General features: G+C 42.4%; 1 protein-coding gene and 1 long non-coding RNA gene across 3 annotated transcripts in view; one reads left to right on the top strand and one right to left on the bottom strand.

The window, feature by feature from the left end:
- The first annotated feature begins 1,222 nt into the window (after window positions 1-1,222).
- epha2b (eph receptor A2 b) overlaps window positions 1,223-20,368 on the top strand; it is a 31,053-nt gene continuing 11,907 nt past the window's right edge. For both annotated transcript variants that reach the window (XM_077567880.1, XM_077567871.1), the window contains exons 1-5: window positions 1,223-1,385; window positions 2,057-2,136; window positions 4,299-4,947; window positions 18,459-18,614; window positions 20,026-20,367. In XM_077567880.1, the coding sequence (XP_077424006.1) occupies window positions 1,298-1,385; window positions 2,057-2,136; window positions 4,299-4,947; window positions 18,459-18,614; window positions 20,026-20,367 (1,315 nt within the window). In that variant the 5' untranslated portion in view covers window positions 1,223-1,297. The remainder of the gene's footprint in view (window positions 1,386-2,056; window positions 2,137-4,298; window positions 4,948-18,458; window positions 18,615-20,025; window position 20,368) is intronic.
- LOC144053437 (uncharacterized) lies at window positions 5,612-20,143 on the bottom strand. Its single transcript, XR_013294419.1, has 2 exons — window positions 19,845-20,143; window positions 5,612-18,661 (listed from the first exon to the last, which is right to left on the bottom strand). It is a non-coding gene; the product is annotated as an uncharacterized LOC144053437 (long non-coding RNA).

Below are 20,368 nucleotides of genomic sequence, written 5' to 3'. Positions count from 1 at the left end.
ATCAATTAAAAAAAATTTAATATATATTTTTTTTAAATACATATACATATATATATATATACACATATACACACATATACTGTATATATATATATATATATATATATGCCCTTTTTTTTTGTATGTGGGTGAGTATGTGTATGTGCGTGTGTGTGTGTGTGTGCGTGCGTGCGTGCAAGCGTGTGTGTATTCATCAGTTCACCTAAAGCCCATTAAAAAAAAAATCCCATACTAATAATATAATATAATAATAAATTGCCAGATGCAGAAACATCAATGTAAGTTATCACGATGTAGTGGCTCTCGCTAACAGACAGTCAATCTGACCTTTGGTTGCAAGTGAGGTAAAATGTTCAAATTTGGCCCATTGTCATTATGTGTATTATATTCCATTTTACCTTACAATTCTTTTATTTTAATCCTCTGAGAGCTCTTTGGCATGAGATATCATACTGAACTTCCACTGACCCGTATACAGTAATAGTTTGAGAGGCGTAACGGCTAGTCAACGTGCATTGTAATACAAGATGTCTGAGCACAACATGGCTACTTTACAGTGTAGCAGAATGTCATTTCTCGAGTGCTGTCTCAGCTATTTACAACTATGTGACTGTGACTAATCACCAGCCAATCGCAGGGCACTTATAGGACATTTGAAAGTTTTCTATGAACCTAACATACATTTTGGATTGCGGGAAGAAGACTTAGTATAGCACAGGGAGAGCATGCAAACTCAGCACTGGAAAGCCGGAGTCCGTTTTCAACCAGTGACCTCTGAACTGTGAGGCAGATGTGCTAACCAGAGGGCCACCCTATCGGTTTCTATTCTATTCTTTTGTCAACTGGGCTTGTCTCACGATGACCTCGTGACCCTAATGAGGATAAGTGGTATGTAAAATGGATAGATGGATGGGTGATTGCTTTGTGATAATTACTACAGTAATTCAAAATATTAAAAAGTTTACGCTTGAGCACGAAAAAGTTGGGGTCACCTGTGGTCGAAATAAATTATTAAGTATATAAGTTATTAAATAAATAAACCTCGTCATCTGCTTTGTGCAACGACATTTCCGACGGTTCTTGAATGCAGCAGCGGCAAAAGTTTCTCAGGAGTCGTCTTCCTCCTCCTCCTCCTCCTCCTCCTTCTCCTCCCACGCACACACGCGCACATTCCAGCATGCAGGCGTTTCTGCTTTGTGAATGAGTGCGCGCGCGTGTGCGAGTGTATGCAAAGCGGCGCTCCACAGTCGGGTCAGTCGCAGCTCAGGAGCGCAGAACGAGCGAGCAAGTGGAGCAAATGGACGTTTTCACAGGAGTCCGACCGTTCTCAATATTCACTTATGTGCTCATTAACGGCATCCTCGTCACCCTGCAAAGCAAAGAAGGTGAGTGTACCGGACTCATTCAAAGTTCAAACTTAACCCGTGCCAGGAATCGAACGTGCGCCACGCGGAGTACGTACAAGAAACTTTGGAAGTGTCAGCAGCACGCCGCTTTCATATACTCTATAACTAGCTAGCTTTAAATACTTGAATTGTCCGTGATATTATATCTGTACTTAACGTCTTTTGTGTACAGTAGTTACTTCGTTTTGTAATTGACTATCACCTTTTAAAATGTAGTTTTAAAAATCTGAACACTATGGAAGGACTGAATAATTGAACATCGATGTGTTCAGTCAAGGGCTTGGGATCAGATCTGGCCTGCCATAACGTTGTTGACCCACTGAAGCAAAAATGTTGCTAAATAGTTTTTTCATTTTGATATCAATTCTGCCCTCAAAAACTGCTAGCTTTAATTCCTTTCATTTCTCCTTAACATAAATCGAACATTACACTACTATATTTAGTTATTAAAATTCAATTTGTTCATATTAACAGTGAAATGCATAGCCAATTGTGTGTTACGTAATATGAGGTGATTATAAATTTATATGAGTTTCATGGTCATAAAAGCCTTCCTGAGGGAAGCCATACCTTCCATGTGGCCCACAGTGTAGACACATGTTGAAAAGTCCAACTTACAGCTCATGACATTGTGTTGTCTCCACACACAGAGGTGCTTTTGGACATGAAGGCCACAGGAGGCGAGCTGGGCTGGTTGACTTGGCCTTTGGAGCAGGGAGACAAGCCCGGGGTGAGTATCGCTCTGCCGGCACCCACACGTTTTACTCACTTGGAATTTGCCCGCACGGAGACTTTGCACAGGAAGGGCCAAGCCTTGCTTGTGTGAAATATTTGACCATTTGACGTGTGTGGTGTGCTTGTGAAAGGTCTCGGCCTTTGTGTCAAATGTGCCACTTGTTGGCTTCGCGTCCGAGAAGGAAGGGGTTGAAGTTGCCCTCCGAGCAAGTCTGGGCTCCAGCAAAGCGGAGGCAGACAGAATAGCAGCTCGCCCTGAACTGGGAATACTTGTGGCTTCTTGCGGTTTGGAAGCTCGGCATGCACAATTGTATGTTAGCAAGCAATTAACTTTTTAAGGTCTGCCTCCTTTTTCCAGAGGGGGGGGCTTTTTAATGCTCACAGATACCGCTTCAAAAGCCAAATGAAAATGGCTTCATTGTTCCACACAAATGCTGCTATAAGATGCGTGTTTGTCCACTTCCATAATGCGGTTTTACAGTAATTGAGCGGTCCAATTCTCTGTAAATAGGCTCGTTTTTTTATGTGCTGGTGACTCAAATGTGTGGTCCTTCTGCTCAACTCTCCTGCTTTAAATGCTACTTTTATTTCACTTTGTATACCAGGGGTGGTCACGCACATTTTACACAGCTAGTTTGTGTACAAAAGTGCATACCTAGCTTGCCTTAAAAAGGCCCCGTGGGGCTACTTGTTCCTCGAGCCAAGGCTGTGTTCAAACATGTTGTGGCTTTTCCAGAAATATTTGTGGCAACTTTTAGTGTACAGTATAAGCAGCGTCGGAAAACTGACTGGAAATAATGTGGGACCTTGCAGTGCTTTCTCACGCTTTGTTGGTTCAGCACAGGATTCGTGTTAGAGAAAACTGAATGAACACTGTATCCATTTTTCCGGGTTGCCGTGACGTTAATTACTGCTGTGAAGGAAATGAAATCCAGGTTTAGACTGTAGCGATTGAACCATTGTATGTGGTAGGCTGTCAGTCATACTACATTAAAGTAGGAATCGAATCCGCACCTCAAATGTTTGTAATGGGGATGAGTGTAATTATGATTGAGGTACTGTCCAAAGAAGGCCGACATGACATCAGCTATGGAAACGGAGTTGACCTCCGCTATGAAAACACATCCAGGCATCATCATTCTGATGAAAGGAGACATTTTTTTTTTCACAATTTAAAACTATTTCCAGGTGTCGTAATAACATGTCTGTGACAGGCTTTTTGTCAACAGCAACAAAATAAGACTTTATAGTCAAATTCACACCCTTCCCCCGACCCCTCGGGTCACAATGTCAACATGGAGTAATCAAGTGAAAGTGTCGAAAATTAACGCCAAAAAATGTGTGCATCCGTCAAAACTGTGCAACTCTCCGCTTCTGCAAGATTTTCAGATTCTGGCCATAGCTTGAAAATGCATCTGGATCTTCAACCAGCCAGCTGCCAAGTAATGGAGAGAAAGTTGGCATGGAGGCGGTTGTTATGGAAATGAGCCCCATTATGTAACAGTGGAGCAAAAGTGTGACTTTTGAGATTTGTTAAATTTCACATATGGACCCAAGCTATTAACTCATTCACTCCCAGCCATTTTCACAGAAGCAACCCCCTTCGCTCCCGGCTGTTTTACTGGATTTTGACTGATTTTGTATGCCCTACAGAATATTGTGTTCTATTGCTGTAAAACTATGGAACCTACCAAAAGATTAGAGTCTCTTTCATCAGGGAAACAGTATATATTTTTTTCCGTTTGGTAGCAATTAGCACTAGAATATAGCTAAGTTTTCTTAATTATTCAAAAACATGTTCAAAACACGGGAAGAGAGCTTTTTTGCAACATGGCCCTGGTTGATCTCTTGTACAGTACTCTGTTGCCACCTGCTGGCCGTTTTTGTAATAACTTCCATTGCTTTAACCGACATCTTCAGGCCAGAGGCTGCATCAAAGCCTTCTGTATGCTTTAGCATAAAAAAAAATATGTTTTTGGGACCATGGCAATTAACATTTTTGGGAGCAAATGAGTTAAAAAGTAAATTTTCCTTTCTATGTCCCAATAAATATAACATTAAAACACAAGTCCAGCTCCCATTCAAGTATTTAAAACACTTGATGACTTGTGTCCATTTCATGGTCAAAGGTCTCAACTCTTTTGTGTTGTCTTTCAGTGGGAGGTCGTCCAACGGACCCTAAACGGCTCTCAGTTTTACACCTATTCCGTTTGCAACGTCGGCGAACGTGAGCAAGACAACTGGCTGCGCACCACTTTCATCCAGCGGCGACCGTCAGCCTCGCGGGTCTTCGTGGAGCTCCAGTTCATCGTACGCGACTGCAACTCCTTCGACGGCGCGTCCATGACCTGTAAGGAAACCTTCAACCTTTTCACTTCTGAGTCGGACGTGGACGTGGGCACCACCTTCCGCAAGGGTCAGTTCAAGAAAGTGACCACCGTCGCCCCCGACGAGATCACCAGCAAGAACGAGCTGCGGATCAACACCGAGACTCGGGTGGTGGAGAACCTCTCTCGGAAAGGCTTCTACTTGGCTTTTCAAGACATCGGCGCCTGCGTGGCTCTTCTGTCGGTCAGGGTTTACTACAAAACGTGCCCCGCCACAGTCATGAGCCTGGCGTCCTTCCCCGAAACGGTGGCCGGCGGCGAGAACCAGGCTCTGAGGGAGGTGAACGGAATATGCGTGGAGAACGCCATCAGCCAGGAGCTGCCTCGCGTGTACTGCACCGTGGATGGAGATTGGGTGGTGCGGGTCGGCCATTGCGAGTGCAAAGCGGGCCATGAAAAAGTCCAAGACGTGTGTCAAGGTAAGCGCTGGAATGGACCCTCCGGATATGTCGTTCGCATGCGAGTTGTCTCTTCGCACCGTCCATTTGGCTCGACTGTTTGTTTGGGTTGCTATACTGTCGTTTGCTGCGTATGTTTGTCATGGGCGTTATTCTCATCGCTCGGTGGAATTCACCCTTTGGCTAACGTGGCTCCTCTGCAATGGAAGGAATGCTACATGTTCCAACATCATCCCTGACCGGGAAGCACAGACGAGAGGATGAGGATGTGTGCGCCTTCCATCCGCCATGGTCATTTGAAGAAGTTCAACTTGTGGGAAACACTTTTAGAAGTGCACATTTTTGTATATATATTTTCAAACTTCTTGATACTTCACTTTCTTTCTACCTGAAGTGATTTCAAGTCAAGGATTGCAAAAGTCCCCAGACTGAACGCAAGTTATAGGAATCTCAAGTCTTTCACAAATTGGTTACTATGTACTTCAAAACCAAATCCTGTCTTGAAAGCCCAACACTTGCTTCAAAACCTAAATAATCTAGTTTGAAAATCTAAATACGATACACTAAGACTGTCCTGAACATCTACTTTGATACCCTAACCATTAATTTGATTTAATTACAGTATGTTTCAGACCACTTTTTATAGCATTTACGGCACTTATTTTTTAAAGGTCTTTAAACATACTTTAAAGGAATGAACATTTATTTTGAGAGACATTTACAGTAGCAGAGCAATAGATATGACAAAAATATTGAAAAACAGTGTAACATTGTTACAGTAGTCAAATCCTTTTTTTGTCCAAACAATCTTAAAATCTCACAATGTGCAATAATCATAAACTGTACCTTATAAAATGATCCAACAGCGCTTGCTATCTGTAGGCCTATAAAGCAGGATGGTAAAGGATTGAGTAATCTCTTTCTAACCTCTTCAGCAAAAATGGGGCTGATCTTGAAGCACTTCCTGTTTTCTATTCTTAAAAGTTTACACTGTGTTAAACACGATAGAGGGCCACCTATTAGTGGCTAAAAATAGAATGAATCTGAAAAAAAAAAGTGAAAGTGAGGTTTATTGTACACCAGTTAATTTGCATTTTTACGGATTGAAACGGCTTTGATTCTGGTCTCGGAACAAATCCAATTTGTAAGTCAAGGTATCACTGTACTAATAAGGGGTTACCCTAATACAAGAACGTTTTCCGCTGTATTTGTTGCGGTCAAATTCTAGCAACCACATTTGCCAGTTTTGACTGTAAAATTTGAGCTCTCTCTCTTTTTCACTGTGCAGTGGAAAAGCAGATTAGTCTTCAGCAATGTCGCGGGTCGCAGCTCTTAAGGTGTGTTGTGCATGCACCGACAGGCCCGTTCAGGTGACTGAATACCTCATGACACCCATCAGTCCAAATTATTCCTTTTCTAGGAAGAGGCCGCTGTAAACACACACGCACAGTATGCATACACCAAGTGCACTCTGAATCCTGCATGCCTGTAATAGATTTGCACTTAAGTATTCCCTCCCGATTGCGCAAAAGTGCTAAAGTTCACTGTCAGTGCATCATTTTTAGCAGCGGGGAAAAGTGCCAGGTGAGATGACGAGGGGGGAGGAGGCGGGTAGGAATGAGAGGAGAACTTCACAAAAGTGAGCGAGAGGTTGTATTTGGAGGGCCGTGATTTTAAAACAGAGCCTGGAATGTAAAGGTAGGAGAACAATGAGGCGCTCTGTTTCCCGTTCACCTCCCCAGTGCATTCCTGATCCGTTTGCCGAAGAGCAGCCTCCTTCCCAGGCACGCTGGTAGTGCTTGGCGGCGGCGGTGGGGGCGGCGGCGGGGGTGTCGATGTTGGGTCAAGACCTCCCATAAAAATGAGTAAACGCGGCAAATCCAAGTTGGAGTCAAATGGGAGCTCAGAGACACATAAAGGAAGTTGGAGATGAGGGTGGAAATGTCTGCTTTTGCTCTCCATCTGCTCTTCAAACATTTGTGGATGTCTCATGCGCGCATTTACTCAACAGGGAATCTTTCTTGGTGGGATGACAGACGCCACCGATGGACTGCGAAGAATTTTATCACATTTATAAACTGCAACTCATGTCTGTCAGCCAAATTGTTTGGAATGAAAACACACGGTTTATTTTGGCTCTTACAACCGTGACCGTCAAGTTGAAGATAAATCAAGACGTTGACTAAATGTTTATTAACACGCTCCTCACAAATATGTTATCCTTTTTAACGTGGTAGCCCACTCGTACTGCCACAGTAAATAAAATTGTTAACAAATCTGATTTTAACTAACAACAATAGTAGTAAAATTCTTGGAACTTCTTCGGATGAACTTCTAGGCTACCATGTCAATCATTTGTGATTGGATGATGCTAGGATGCAAATGCGGAACTTCTGGATGCATACATGCAACTGTTTTGCGCCTTACATACATACATACAGTTTCCCCTTTACAGCAATGTGTTATGCATATTGCTAATAATGGTTACGCAGCGCAAGAAAAAGCACACCATAGATCCCTCCTCCATTCGTCCATGCCAAGACCATTTGTGTACCAAAAATCATATGAATAGAAATCATTTTACATAAAAATTGTGTGTATCCTAAACTGTTCATCAAAACAAACATTCATAACTTGAGATTCCACGATATTTACTTATGTTTATTAAAACACATTACAAAATGTTATTCTTGGGAGACTGGAACGGATCGGTGGCATTTCCATTAGTTTCAATGGGTTAAGATGACTTGAGATATGAGTGCTTTGAGATACGGCAAGTGTGGTCATGGAACTATTTAAATTCATATCACAAGTCACCACTGTGCATCCATTTGCAATTAAATGGTTGGCCCACCCTGTTTCTTTATTTTCCATCGCGTCCTTCCTTGCCCATAATCCTTCCTGCTACAATAGAAGGCCTTATCATTAGCGAGATGGCGCATACACGGTCTTGGCTGCTGGACTTTGGGATTGTGTTTAGCCCTCTGGGTCCTCAGCTCATCGGCCTCATCACACTTAATCCCAGGTCAAGGTTTTTATTCCGGAACACACAATGAGAAATATTTGGGACTGCCGAGCGCAGAATTAGAATCCCGGACGAGCCGGAGCCTTAGTCGGGTTCCAGTAAAGTGATTATTGGATCTAACCAGAGAATTCCTGTAAACTATTTTCTGTGTCTCCTAATTTTCCACTCAAGTCTCAGTCTCCACACTCATCCTCGGATGACGCAACGACAAAGTTTGACTTTTGTGGTGAATGATGTGAATGGCTAGTAATTGACTTGGGTGTGTTTCAATAACTACTGGTCTTGTGTGCTCCCCCCCCCTCCCCCTTCCCTTTTGTACAACGGCTACCTCTCCTCACAGCTTGTCTCGTGTCTATTGCTATGTTCCCTCTGGTAGTGTATTTATTTTAAGAGTCCCATCTTCCCATCTCTGCATATTCCCATCCTTATTTCCACGCAAAGACATGCACTGGCGCCTGAGGGTAACAAGCTGCCAAACAAAGTTGGCTGGTTATTTTGGGGCCGGGGCACAGGAGTCATGAATATGACACCAGAGGAGTTTGAACATCCTTCGTGCGGCCCTGATGGGAGCATTTAGAGGACCGCTGCTCGCTTCTCCTCACCACATTCAAGCATAGTAGAAATTAGGGTTGCAATTTGCAAAGGGTAGAAAATTTACACTAAATCTCCGGAAATTAGGACATATTCTAAATTGGAGACTTTCCGTGGCCATTATGTGAATTAACTGGGAATGGAGGGTAATTTAATGGAAGGGTATCATATTCAAGTACAAGTATAATCATTTTGTTTTGTAACAAGCAGACATTCATACAAAAGGAGTGGCGGTGCATTCAACTCACTTGCATCTCATATTTTGGCTTGCAGCACCACGCAAATAATCAACCGTGTGATGACTTGTAATCCAGTTTCCGACTTTGAAAATTCCAGCAAGCTTGCAACTCTAGTAGAAATTTAAACTACAAAGGTACTTTTTCATATATCTATACCGCAAAATATGCTCCTCCAAAATGTACAGAAAATTAGCGTGGAGTAAGCAGACTCACGAAAGGCAGTAACAATATGGTGATGTTTAGGGTGGCCAGGCGTCCGGATTTAGGCCGGCCGGCCGGCCCTACTTTTCAGACCCAACATCAGCCCCACCCCCGTTTTGTCACAACTGGTCTGTATTGGCCAAGAGTGAAAATCTCGTATATCATTGGTTCAATAAATGTTAACAAATCTCCACGTGTGGCTATCTGTCTATACGTCATTTCCTCAAAGGGCAGCAAAAAGGCAGCGCTAGCAAAAATGCATCTTTTAATATTGAATGGACTAAAGAGCACAATTTCCTGGCCAAAAGCAGCTGAGACTGGTGTCACAGTTTCTGTTTATAAGTATATTACCGTAAAAAAAAACACCACAAAAACAATTTTTATGCAAAACAGCGAGGCCGTGAAAAGTGAAGCTTTGCGTTAAAGCAAGGAAACACTTTTTTAAAATATGTCCTTCTTTTTGAACTCATGGAAGTGGCCAGCCTATTGATGCTCCAAATACTGTCCAGAGTATTTGAGTGTCATGAAAGGTCTAAAATCACATGGATGACTGAGCACAAGTGTTGCTTCCATTGTTCATTTTGGTTGGCTACTACTTCACTTCATTCTGTATTTTTCTCCCCTTGCTGTTAGTTTGATAGAAGCTAGTGTTGACCAACTTTGTGTTGACCAACTCTTTTAAGTCATTATAGCCTTATGTGACTGGTGTCAGTTGAGCCCATTTGTTTGACGAGAAGGCTCACAGGCTGAATGTATGAATGTGTAACTTTTTTTTTTTTTTTTGCTTCTAGTGCTAGCCGCTAGCTAGCTTTGTATGTGTGAGTGGGTTGCTTCCAAAGTGCTAGTTTTCTCTGTGTTGTGTTTTAACATTTTGCAGTTTACTTGTGACAGTTCATGTAAAAAAATAAATGAAACTATTCGTCATTGAAGTTTAGGGACTGCTTAAGTGGTGAATACTGTCATTTTGTCTGGGTGCAAAATTAACTGCAAGGGTTTTTCTTGTCCTAAAGGGCTGTGATAACTGTGGGATTTGAGCAAGGAAGTCTGTTTGGAAACATCTTGATAACATTAGGTGATTCACGGCCATTTTTTTCTGCGTCGAGCCAACTGTTGTCTTTATAATCCCTTCAACTCAATAAGACCAAGTGTTACACCATTTCACTATCAGCTCGGGCGTGAACATGGCCGATTGGCTTGACCTGCTGGATGTCGTGTCAAATGATTGCTAGATTGAGATTTTCTTCATGGCGCTGATAGATGCACATTGTGCCCTTTGTTTACATTTAAGGATGGTTTCTTCAGGTTTGATGCCAAGGTAGAATCTGCCTGATGGGCGAGGGAGTTGCTTTTGAAATAATGGGAGGACGATAAAGGTGCTTTCAAGCAAGTCATGTCATGTCGCTGCCCACAAGCCAACAGGAAATGCACCAATAAACTGATGGCTTTTATGTTGCTTTCTGTTTCAGTTGTGTAATAATTGGAGCTCTCGCATGACCGAAGGTGTATCAACCTGCACGAGCAAAAATTTATTTAATTATATGCTGTGAATACACAACAGTGGAATGTTGAGCACAATTTCAAAGAAAATTCCCACATGGGAAATCATCAAGTCTGCTCCTGGGTTAGACTGTCGTGAACCAGAGATACCATGTGTTCCGATTTGTCCATATTTTGTTACAGGGAGTTGACATATGTTCTGCTGGAAAAAAAAAAAAAAAAAAGTTCAGGAGAGGAGCGAGATTGTATCATGTACAAAGTAGATACCATGGCTTGTGATCGGCTGACTATAAATTGACTCTTTGATGTTTGTTAATGTTTTTACGTATTGTTCAGTATAAAAATCTGGCTTTTAGTACGTCGACACGCGCATCTCATTCGGTTCTGCGGTTGCAGCTGGCTAGCGTGGCCAACATGGTGCATAGCCGTTCCTCAAAATGTAACTCATCGCCCCCCATGCTGGCGAATAAGCTACAATTCTGACAAGCATAGCAAATTAATAAGTGCCTAGAGAGAAAATGTCAAACACAGCCACACCCAGGACATATACGCTAACACGTGTCAGCCAAGAGGAGGGGCCTCTAAGATTAAAAGCATAATAATGTATAGTGGATTAAATATAATATCGGCCATGTTTATTTGCATAGTATATTGCTGAGGTTTGAATTGGATTTGAGATCTACACAATAAATGTTGGGAACATTACATTATATCTATGGATCCTCAGGGGGGCCATCCACAACTCACCCCCCATTCATGTGAAATAGAAAAATATTCCATCCATATGCAGCACATAACTTTACCACAATCATTATCTAGATGTATTTTAAATAAATATTTATCTAATAACCGATCATGTCATAACAAACCAAACGCACCAGAGATAGTAAGATATCAAGATAATAATTATGCGGGATAACTAGACTTTCAAAATTCCCGCAATTTTCCGAGTTTGTTCATGGGAATGAATCACAAGTGTACGATTGTAATTGTTTCTACTTCTACAGATTATGAAGGCTTTGGGCAGATAACGTTGACACGGCCACACGTAGTGGCTGAAATCTGATTGGGCAAAAAAAAATCTAGCATACACATCCTTCAAGCAGTGTAGCCAAGACATAATTTGTGTAAAACCTACAAAATTACAAAAGAAAAATACCCGCAAATGCGTCTGATGTTGTCGGAGTTGCGGTTTCTCGAGCTTTGCTGGGTGTGCGCGTTTTCCGTATAGAATAACGTTGATTTTGTGAGATGTATTGATGTGGTTTCTTCAGTACAAATTGTTATTGGCTGCGTTTTTCTGGTAGAAGAGAAGTCGGGAATGTTATTATATGTTATGGATGTGTGTTTGTGGTGGCGGCGCGGGGAGCGGGGGTCCTTCACTGCAATGTGAAGCGCATTGTGTTGTTCTGCTGTGTGAGGTGAGCTCAGCACTTTCCTTCCCAGTGTGTCATTCATCTCCTCATCTGACAACAGCCAGCCACCCGTCACTGCCAACAGGACGAGCGGAAACCGGAGGCCACCTAATCCCTGGTTGACTCCCCGACCCGTTGGGCTCAGGGCTTTCTATTGTGACCGGCCACGCTCAGCTACTTTCATTGATTTTTATTGGTGCATTTTACCAGGAAGTTGAGGGCACCAGGGAGAAAACCGCTGCCGTGTTTGCCACCTGGCTGACTGCTTGTTCGCTTGATCAAATGAGCAGAGCAAATTTGAACACAAAACCAAACTTGCTTTATTCCCCACCATTGCTACATTCCATGTACAAGTTACAACACGGGTTGCCTGGCTTACATCGTTTTGGAAAGATCGTTGTCAACAAGCTAAAAAACATCCAAGAGACACATTTTTTAAATTGAAAACATTGATGTTATTTCATTCATTTCCCTTTGAGCGCACTTCACATATACATTGTAAACATAGAAACACATTGAATTTTTCTAAATAAAATAAAAATGTAGTATAGCTGTAGACACTTATTTCTCAGAAAATAAGTAGCTACATAATCGCTGCTCTTTTCCACTTTGTGAAGTAATGCTACATCTGAAATGAGCTGATGTTAGCATGCTAGCTATAACTTCCTCAGTAGTTTCAGATCCGATGTTAGCCATGCTAGTTATAGCTTCCTCGGTAGTAAGTTTGTACTATTTATTTCACAAGTTGTAAACAAGTTAACCAGCTGGGTTGCAAACATGAATCTCAAGACTGAAATATAGTAATGTATTAGCGTTTACCTGAATTTGTTAGCATGCTAGTTATAGCTTCCTCAGTAGTTTCAGATCTGATGTTAGCCATGCTAGTTAAAGCTTCCTCGGTAGTAAGTCTGTACTATTTATTTCACCAGTTGTAAACACGTTAACCAGCTGGGTTGCAAACATTAATCTCAAGACAGAAATATAGTAATATATTAACGTTTTCCTGAATTTGTCAAAAAGTGATGGGTGGCATTTTCGTTAATGTGACATATTACAACTATTGCTGCTTATAGCAGCCATTCTTTGTAAGCACAATTTGCATATTTATCCCAAAAATTCCCAGAAGTCTTGTTTAAGCACTACACCAACACCACCTAAGGCCTCTCTCATAATCTTTTCGTCTCGTCGGGTCTTATTAACTGTAGACAAGTTGCAATAGCTCAACTTATTATCTGTGGTTGTTAGCTTCACAATGACTTTTTTTGGGGCCTGTTTAGTCAAATTTCCACGCTTCTTAAAAAGTCATCTTTTGGTTGGACCAAGCCAGTCATTCTATTCTTTACCCCCCTTCAAAGAGGTGGATTTACTTTGGAACATCTCTTTTCAATGGGTGGATCCAGCTTGCCCCTGTTGTCGGTGGTCCGAGAGAAGAAAGGCGGTAAGAGAATGGATTGCGTTTGTTCAAAGCCACATGAAAGCCCGAGTGCAATTGTGAAACAGATGTAATGCCCTTACAGCTGCTAATCCTTTTGGCTAATGACCGACCCCCGTTCATGCACCGTCCTCTACCTACCACCATCTTCTACCCCATGGAACCTCCCCCAACAGAGAGACCCATTGTTCTTCCACGCAATGGCGTGTTGTCACCCTGCATTCGCTCAAGCAGGATGACGTGACATATTGCCGTGATGGATTCAAGTAGCTGAGGAACGGAGCGGTCGGTGATAATGATTTACACATTTATTTGTACTCATTGGTTCAATGTGTTTTTGTGTTCCTTGGCCATACTTCGACCCATTTCGCCCCTCCTCGCAGCGAACATGAGTTTGTTTTACTTGGGCCTGTGGAAGCCACGCACACTTTAACTCACCGCTGCCCTCAGGCACACATGACCTTACTGCCAAACTCCATTGTGGGGCCCCCCTACCACTTACGCCTCGGGTCTCGGGGGCAATTTACCTTGTCAAGTCTCCATGTTAGCCATTCATCCATCTATCCGAGCATGCATTCATCACTGTCACCATCTCATCCATCTTAACTTGTGCAGACGCACCAGGAGGGGCACGTCGTGGCTCCAGCTCCTGGACCAGAATGGAACAGGCCCCTTTTTGCACTCAGCTTCAATAAACAAACACAGCGGCTGGAGGCTGGCGGGGGCCTCTCAAATGACAAACAGCACTTCACTTTGGAGCGCTAAGGAGGGGAAAATGGGGGCCATAAGTTCATCAGATGTTTGGAGGGTTTTTGTTCATGTTCATATCAGGAGTCTTCCTTTGGGTTTTGGGCCTGCGTTGTCAGGTCAACACAGCTACGCTTTCCTCATCTCCAGACTTTGACTCAATGCTGCTGCTTCACTTGGACACACTCGCTGTGTTTTCTTACTTTCATTGAACCCTTGAGGAAGGAAGGAAGCGCTGCGTCAGCTTCACGCTTCCTGCTTCCTGTCATGTCCTGAAAACAATCCGCCTTCTACGTGGACTCAGGAAGCTTCCGTGCACTGTTGTCGAAGAATCCTCTTGGTAAATATGTCGGATAGTCACACTCAGTAGTGGCTTGGTTAGACAACGTGTGCTCAAAACCTACTAGAAGAGCCAGGAAGAACAGCAGACGAAAAAACTTGACCCCTGGTCGCCCGCCATTCATTTCAATGGGGGATTTCGACCCCTGGTCGCCCGCCATTCATTTCAATGGGGGATTTAAGTTTAAAACTTGCTGTTGGAGAGGCTACCTCTGAGAAATTCCATGCAAGTGCTACAACTCAGAGATGCTCTTGATTTCAGAACAAAGATGACAATAATTAGTGAGGGTGGTATAACCAAAACCATATATATCAGTTTATGTTTCAAAGTAAATGATCCATTTTGCCACTTGCTGTCAACTGAAAATGGGCAAATAGGTTGGTTAACTCTTTGACTGCCAAAATTGTTAAATAACGTTTCGTAAAATCCTATGGAGGAGTGCCAAAGACGTTAAAAGACGTTTTTTTCAAAACAGGTGAAACTAACCATTTTCTATTGTTGATTACTCAAAAACGGAATAAGGTAGAAACAAACTTTTTTTTTCTGATGGAAGATGAGAGTCCAATCTTGTTTTGGCAGTATGTGTGTTTCCATAGTCCAAACGCATAATTTTCTATGGACCTTGAAAGATCAGTCAAAATGCTTAAAATTGGCTGGCACCCACGGCATCCCTTTTCTGAAAACGTCTGGCAGTCAAAGAGTTAATGGTTGATGTTGAATTTTTTTAAAGTCAGAAAACTTCCACATGTCAGACAGATCCTCATTTTGGCACAAGTTCTTCTGTGTCATCATGTTCTACTTGTTCTGCAACTTAAGTTTTCTTGTCATTTCAGTCTCCAGCCCATCCATTTTAGCCGCACTACTGTTTTATCTTCACCACACCTCACGATCACACCTTTTGTGTTTTAAGAACTGCAATGTTGAAAAGGATGAGAACCAGTTTACTGCCCAGCACTACTAACAATGGATTAACAGCAGGCCTACTTTATTATTGCGACTGAGGCTTCAAAAAATATTTCATCAGAGGGAAGCAAAATTGAGTGTTGCAACAAGATTGGGAGTCAAATAAAGGTATAAAAGTGGACTTTCTTGAAATTTATTTGGCAATTCATGGATGAAACACCGGTTGTGAATTTTAATGACTCGGCTTTTTTAATTTAACACTTAAAAGTAAAAGCAAAGTACTGAAAATAGTTGGACAACTACCGGTACAAGCATTTCAAAGTTAACATCCGTTCAAATTCATGTAATCTGTGAAGGTTGTAGTGCAGTTTCGGTTCATCACGAAACTTCGCTCCTTAACTTTTTGGATTGACGCTCTTATCATGACGGTAGTCTACGCACAAATTGTGACAAAGACTGGTGGCTACATAAATTGTTTACGTTTTTGGGTACGACAATAGCAAACCCCAGTGTTTGGTTTTATTTCTATCATTTATTTCTAGATACGCTTACATGAACAAACACGGAATTCTTCAGTCCCATAATGGATACTCCAAAGTCAATAGCTCTTTTCTTCTCATTGCAGAATGTATGTGACAGAGTCGCAGTGTGGCTTGTTTGGGTTGAGACCTCCTGTTGCGTGGCGTTCACTGGAATGCATCCCGATGTGACTGTAAGGTCACACAAGATGCAGACAAGAGGCCAGCCTGCCTTTTTTTTTTTTCACTTGCCATGTGGCATTTGGGCAACTCCCATTCGCAAGGCTTTCTCTCTTAGCACTTGAATGGCGTGGCATTCTCCTTGCCTGCTGTTTGCCGCTGAATAGCAACGTTAATGGCTTAGCTGGGGAGAGGGGAGGAAGGAATTTGGGGATTACGAGTGTGGAGAGGTAGAGCTATGAATGTGAGTTGGAGGCGGCAGCTGCTTCCCCTTCTCAATGCTGGAGTCGGGTCTGTCCTGTCTTTTCGTCAGTCCGCCGCGGGATCCTCCGCGGCACCTCGCTTAGGCCCGGTTAATAAGTAGCCAAGCAGCTGGCCGAGGCAGAGGAGCTTCTGTCTTAATGGGAGGCTTGATTGACATGCGAGCGCATTCTTTTCATGCAAACTAGTTGTCTTTGTTCCTCCAGCCGCTCTTCCAAGTTAATGTACACCTTTGCACAGGAGCTCATCTGCTGTGTGTCGAGGAGTAAATGCTACTGATATGATGCAGCGTGCTCTTTTGTGGCTTATAGATGGGGCTGAACAATCAAATCACATTCAAATCATCGCAATGTAGCTAGTTGGCTGCAATTTTCACATCGCACCGGCTGCAATTTGAGGGGGAAAGGAAAAATCGGCTTCACTTGAGTCGGACAATAGGCTTAGATTTTTATTTTTTTTTACGTGTGTGTATTTTTATTTATTTACATATTAATGTAGTGTCAAGATGAGGTCAGTGCTTCAGAAGTGCAGTCCATATTTTGCAAATCAGTTTCATGAAACATGTAATGTTTTTTTCTTCTTCTGTTGATTCTCTCATTTAAAAAAAATATTTCAAAATTATTTTTATAATATTTAGTTGTCTGTTATATCATCTTTTTTTGTGTCAAATCCCAAGTATTCTTTCAAGGATGACACCATTCAATAGTGATTATCAATACAGAGCAAGCAAATTGGTGCAAATTTTTACTTCAGCAGGCGTCCAAAGGTGAAAAATTTTGTCTGCCAGTCCTGACTTAAATGAAATTGGTTCGAAATGCTGCTGTTCACCGGAACACAAAAGAGCACTTCATTCCTATTCTGGCCTCCCTCAACTGGCTGACTGTGCACTTAAATGTTGATTTTAAGATTCTGCTATTGTTTTGAACCCTCAACGTGGTTATTCCTTGGTGTTCAACACAGCACGAGACTTGAGCCCTTTGTGTTTTATTTGTTGTTTTTAACTTCGTTCCTTATATTCTTTTTAAATTTATGTTCAATTGTTTTGATTTTTATTTCTACAGAACTTTTTTTTGCAGGAGTGTTTTTTTTAATTAAATAAACACTGTAAACGTATTTGAGCACACAAAATAATTGCAAGCATAAAATGTAGAGAAAATACTGTAGCATCTGTATCATTTGCAGAACCAGGTGAGGTGGCATGTAATGTTGGCGAGCTAGATTGAGGCTGGTTGGCGCAAAACCTTAAGTATGTGTGTGAGTGTTTAAGTGTGAGCTGTGGCCAACAGCAGTTCCCAGCAGTTTGTGCTTTATTGTCAATAAACGGCTGAAAGCATGCAAGACATTTCAGATTTCCACGACAGACAAGTTTAACGTTCTTCACAAAGAAATCTACAATGGGGCTGTGGTTGGTAAATTGCTACATAGCGTGGGAAAACAGCGTTACAAATGTCACAACTCACTAGTAATTTCATTTGGTACATAAAAAAAGATACATGGTTTGTTTTGGAAACAAGTTCACTTTCTCCACCAGCTTAAGTTTTACAATATCTCCCACTAAGGTTACAGTTTGTTTTCTTTCGTGTGTGAAAATTCTCAAACTGATACTGCAAAAAAAAAAAAAAAATAAATCTTTAAAAAATCATTTTGGCTTTGTGTACGCAGGATCAATGTTTAATACGTATCAGATCAAGATTGCGAAGTGTAAATATAACACAGATGCCTTTGGCCTTGTCAAATGCAAGTTGAACATTTGTATGGGCAGAACGTCGCCATTTCAAAGAATGTCAGTGTTTTAAGTCAAGCATGACTGGAACTTATAGCCTCGCACGGTACTCGTCTTCCTGCTGTGGAATGCGGGACGACTGGTTGTGTTTGTTGTAAGAGTGGCGGCAGTTTGCAAAGAGAAGAAGTATCGGTGGCGCTGTTCCAGAGATGGAGCGCTGTTGTAATGACTTGAGTCAACACCGCACAGCCCGTTTCCTTCTCATATCTCTTGTCACCTTTGACCTTTGTCTAATGACACGTCCACTGAAGCTTGCTGTCTCACACACACGAGGTAAAAAGTTCACAACACTGGCGAAATCTTCAAGGAGGCCGGGCCGGCTGCTTCTGTGTCACATTTGATGGTTCCCTCAAATCACACTTGCAAATGTCTTCTTTTTTTTTTTCCTTCTTCTATGCAGAATGTCAACCCGGCTTCTTCAAAGCGGAAGCTTCCGGTGAGGAGTGTCAGCCGTGTCCTGCCAACACTCAGGGGCCGGGCTCGGGGGCTTTGTTGTGTTCCTGCATGGATGGCTTCTTTCGGGCCCCCAGCGACCCCCCCACCGGACCATGCTCAGGTGATGACACGCCCTCATCTCTTTTCTCACACCAACAAGTGTGACTTCTAGTTCATATGGACAGAAAGTATAGGGACGGGTTATGCGTCTCACTAGGGTTTTGGACAAGTGCTTGTGTTTGGAAATCAAAAGGACACAAGGGACATGAGAAGACGGCCATTTTGGGCAACTTACTCATACATAGAGCAAGGTTCACCAACTTGCTTAAAACAGAGCTACTTCTTGGGTAAATGGCTACCAGTTGCGTACGCACTTCTGAAAGAAGAAATTTACTTAAGGTGGAAGTCAACTTTGACTCATTTGCTAAAAACCTATAAATACGTTCTATTTTAAGTATCACCATGCTCCCAAAGACGTCTTTATACATTTATGTTTTTTTATGCTAGAGCATACAGAAGGCTTTGATTCAGCCTCTGAACTAAAGAGAATACTTGAAGCAAAAAGCTGTTTCCCCCACCGTTTTAAACAGATTTGTGAATAATGATGAAACTTAGCTATATTCTAAACGGAAATGGATAGAAATATACGTTAAAGAGGAGATTCTAATCTTTTTTTACAGCAATAGAACAGAATATTATGTGGGCCTTGCAAAATCTGTCAAAATACAGTTAACAGCCGGAGGAGTGAAGGGGGTTGCTTCAGTGAAAATGGTTGGGAGTAAATGAGTTAAAACATTTGACAATAATATGTTATATGTGACTTCACTAGTCTAAACATGTCATTCTGATTAATATTACTTTTTTTATGAGTGAATATTAGTTATGAAGCAAAATCCAGCCTTTTTATTCATCTCAAGGGCGGCCATTTTGCCACTTGCTGTTGACAAAAAATGACATCACAGCTGCTCAGGGCTCAGGCAATGAGCAATCACAGCTCACCTGTTTTCTGAAGCTGGGCTGTGAGCAACTGTGATGTCATTTTCACTTGACAGCAAGTGGCAAAATGGCCGCCTTCTGATATTGATCAAATATGCGGGATTTTGCTGCTTAATTTATATTCCACTAACATTAACCAGAATATCGTATTTAGACTAGTGGAGCTGTATAAAACATTGTCAAGAAAATGTTTTCTTCCCATCCACCTTCCCCTTTAAATCACTTGGTGGTAGCTTGTCGCCACAAACGGTATTGTTTGACCATGCGCTACAATAATTGGCTTTTAATCATAAGTTTGAAGTAAAAAAAATATTTTTTAGACAAAACAAAAAAATCCAGTGGAGAGAATTCATACCTTGCTGACGGTTTCAGCTGTCACTACCGCCTTCGTCACATCGAAACACATCAGGAAAACCATCAAAACAAGGCTCCTTGACCCAATCACAAGTGCGCTCCACAACACGTCACACAAGGAAGTGTGACAGCTCTGACAAAGCTGAAACTACTTCTAACGTCCACGTTCATCCTCTGTTCAGGCCTCCCGTCTGCTCCCAAAGACCTCACGGCCACCACCACACAACTCTCCGCCGGAAAACTCCTCCTCTTCTGGAGTCCACCAGACGACAGCGGCGGTCGGACGGACCTCACGTACAGCGTGGAGTGCCAACGTTGCGAGGGCTCCTCCTGCCAGCCGTGCGGGGACAAGATCCACTACGACCCGTCCAGCGCCGGCCTGACCGACACCAGGGTGTCCGTGAGCGAGCTGGACGCCCACCTCAACTACACCTTCACCGTGGAGGCTCACAGCGGCGTGTCCATGTTCGCCGTTCAGGAAACGCCAGCCACCAGCACTCTGACGACATCGCTGCACTACACAGG

The sequence above is a fragment of the Vanacampus margaritifer genome, chromosome 1 (genome assembly GCF_051991255.1).
Source record: "Vanacampus margaritifer isolate UIUO_Vmar chromosome 1, RoL_Vmar_1.0, whole genome shotgun sequence".
Classification (NCBI taxonomy): Eukaryota; Metazoa; Chordata; class Actinopteri; order Syngnathiformes; family Syngnathidae; genus Vanacampus; species Vanacampus margaritifer.
This window is presented reverse-complemented; position numbering and strand designations above follow the sequence as displayed.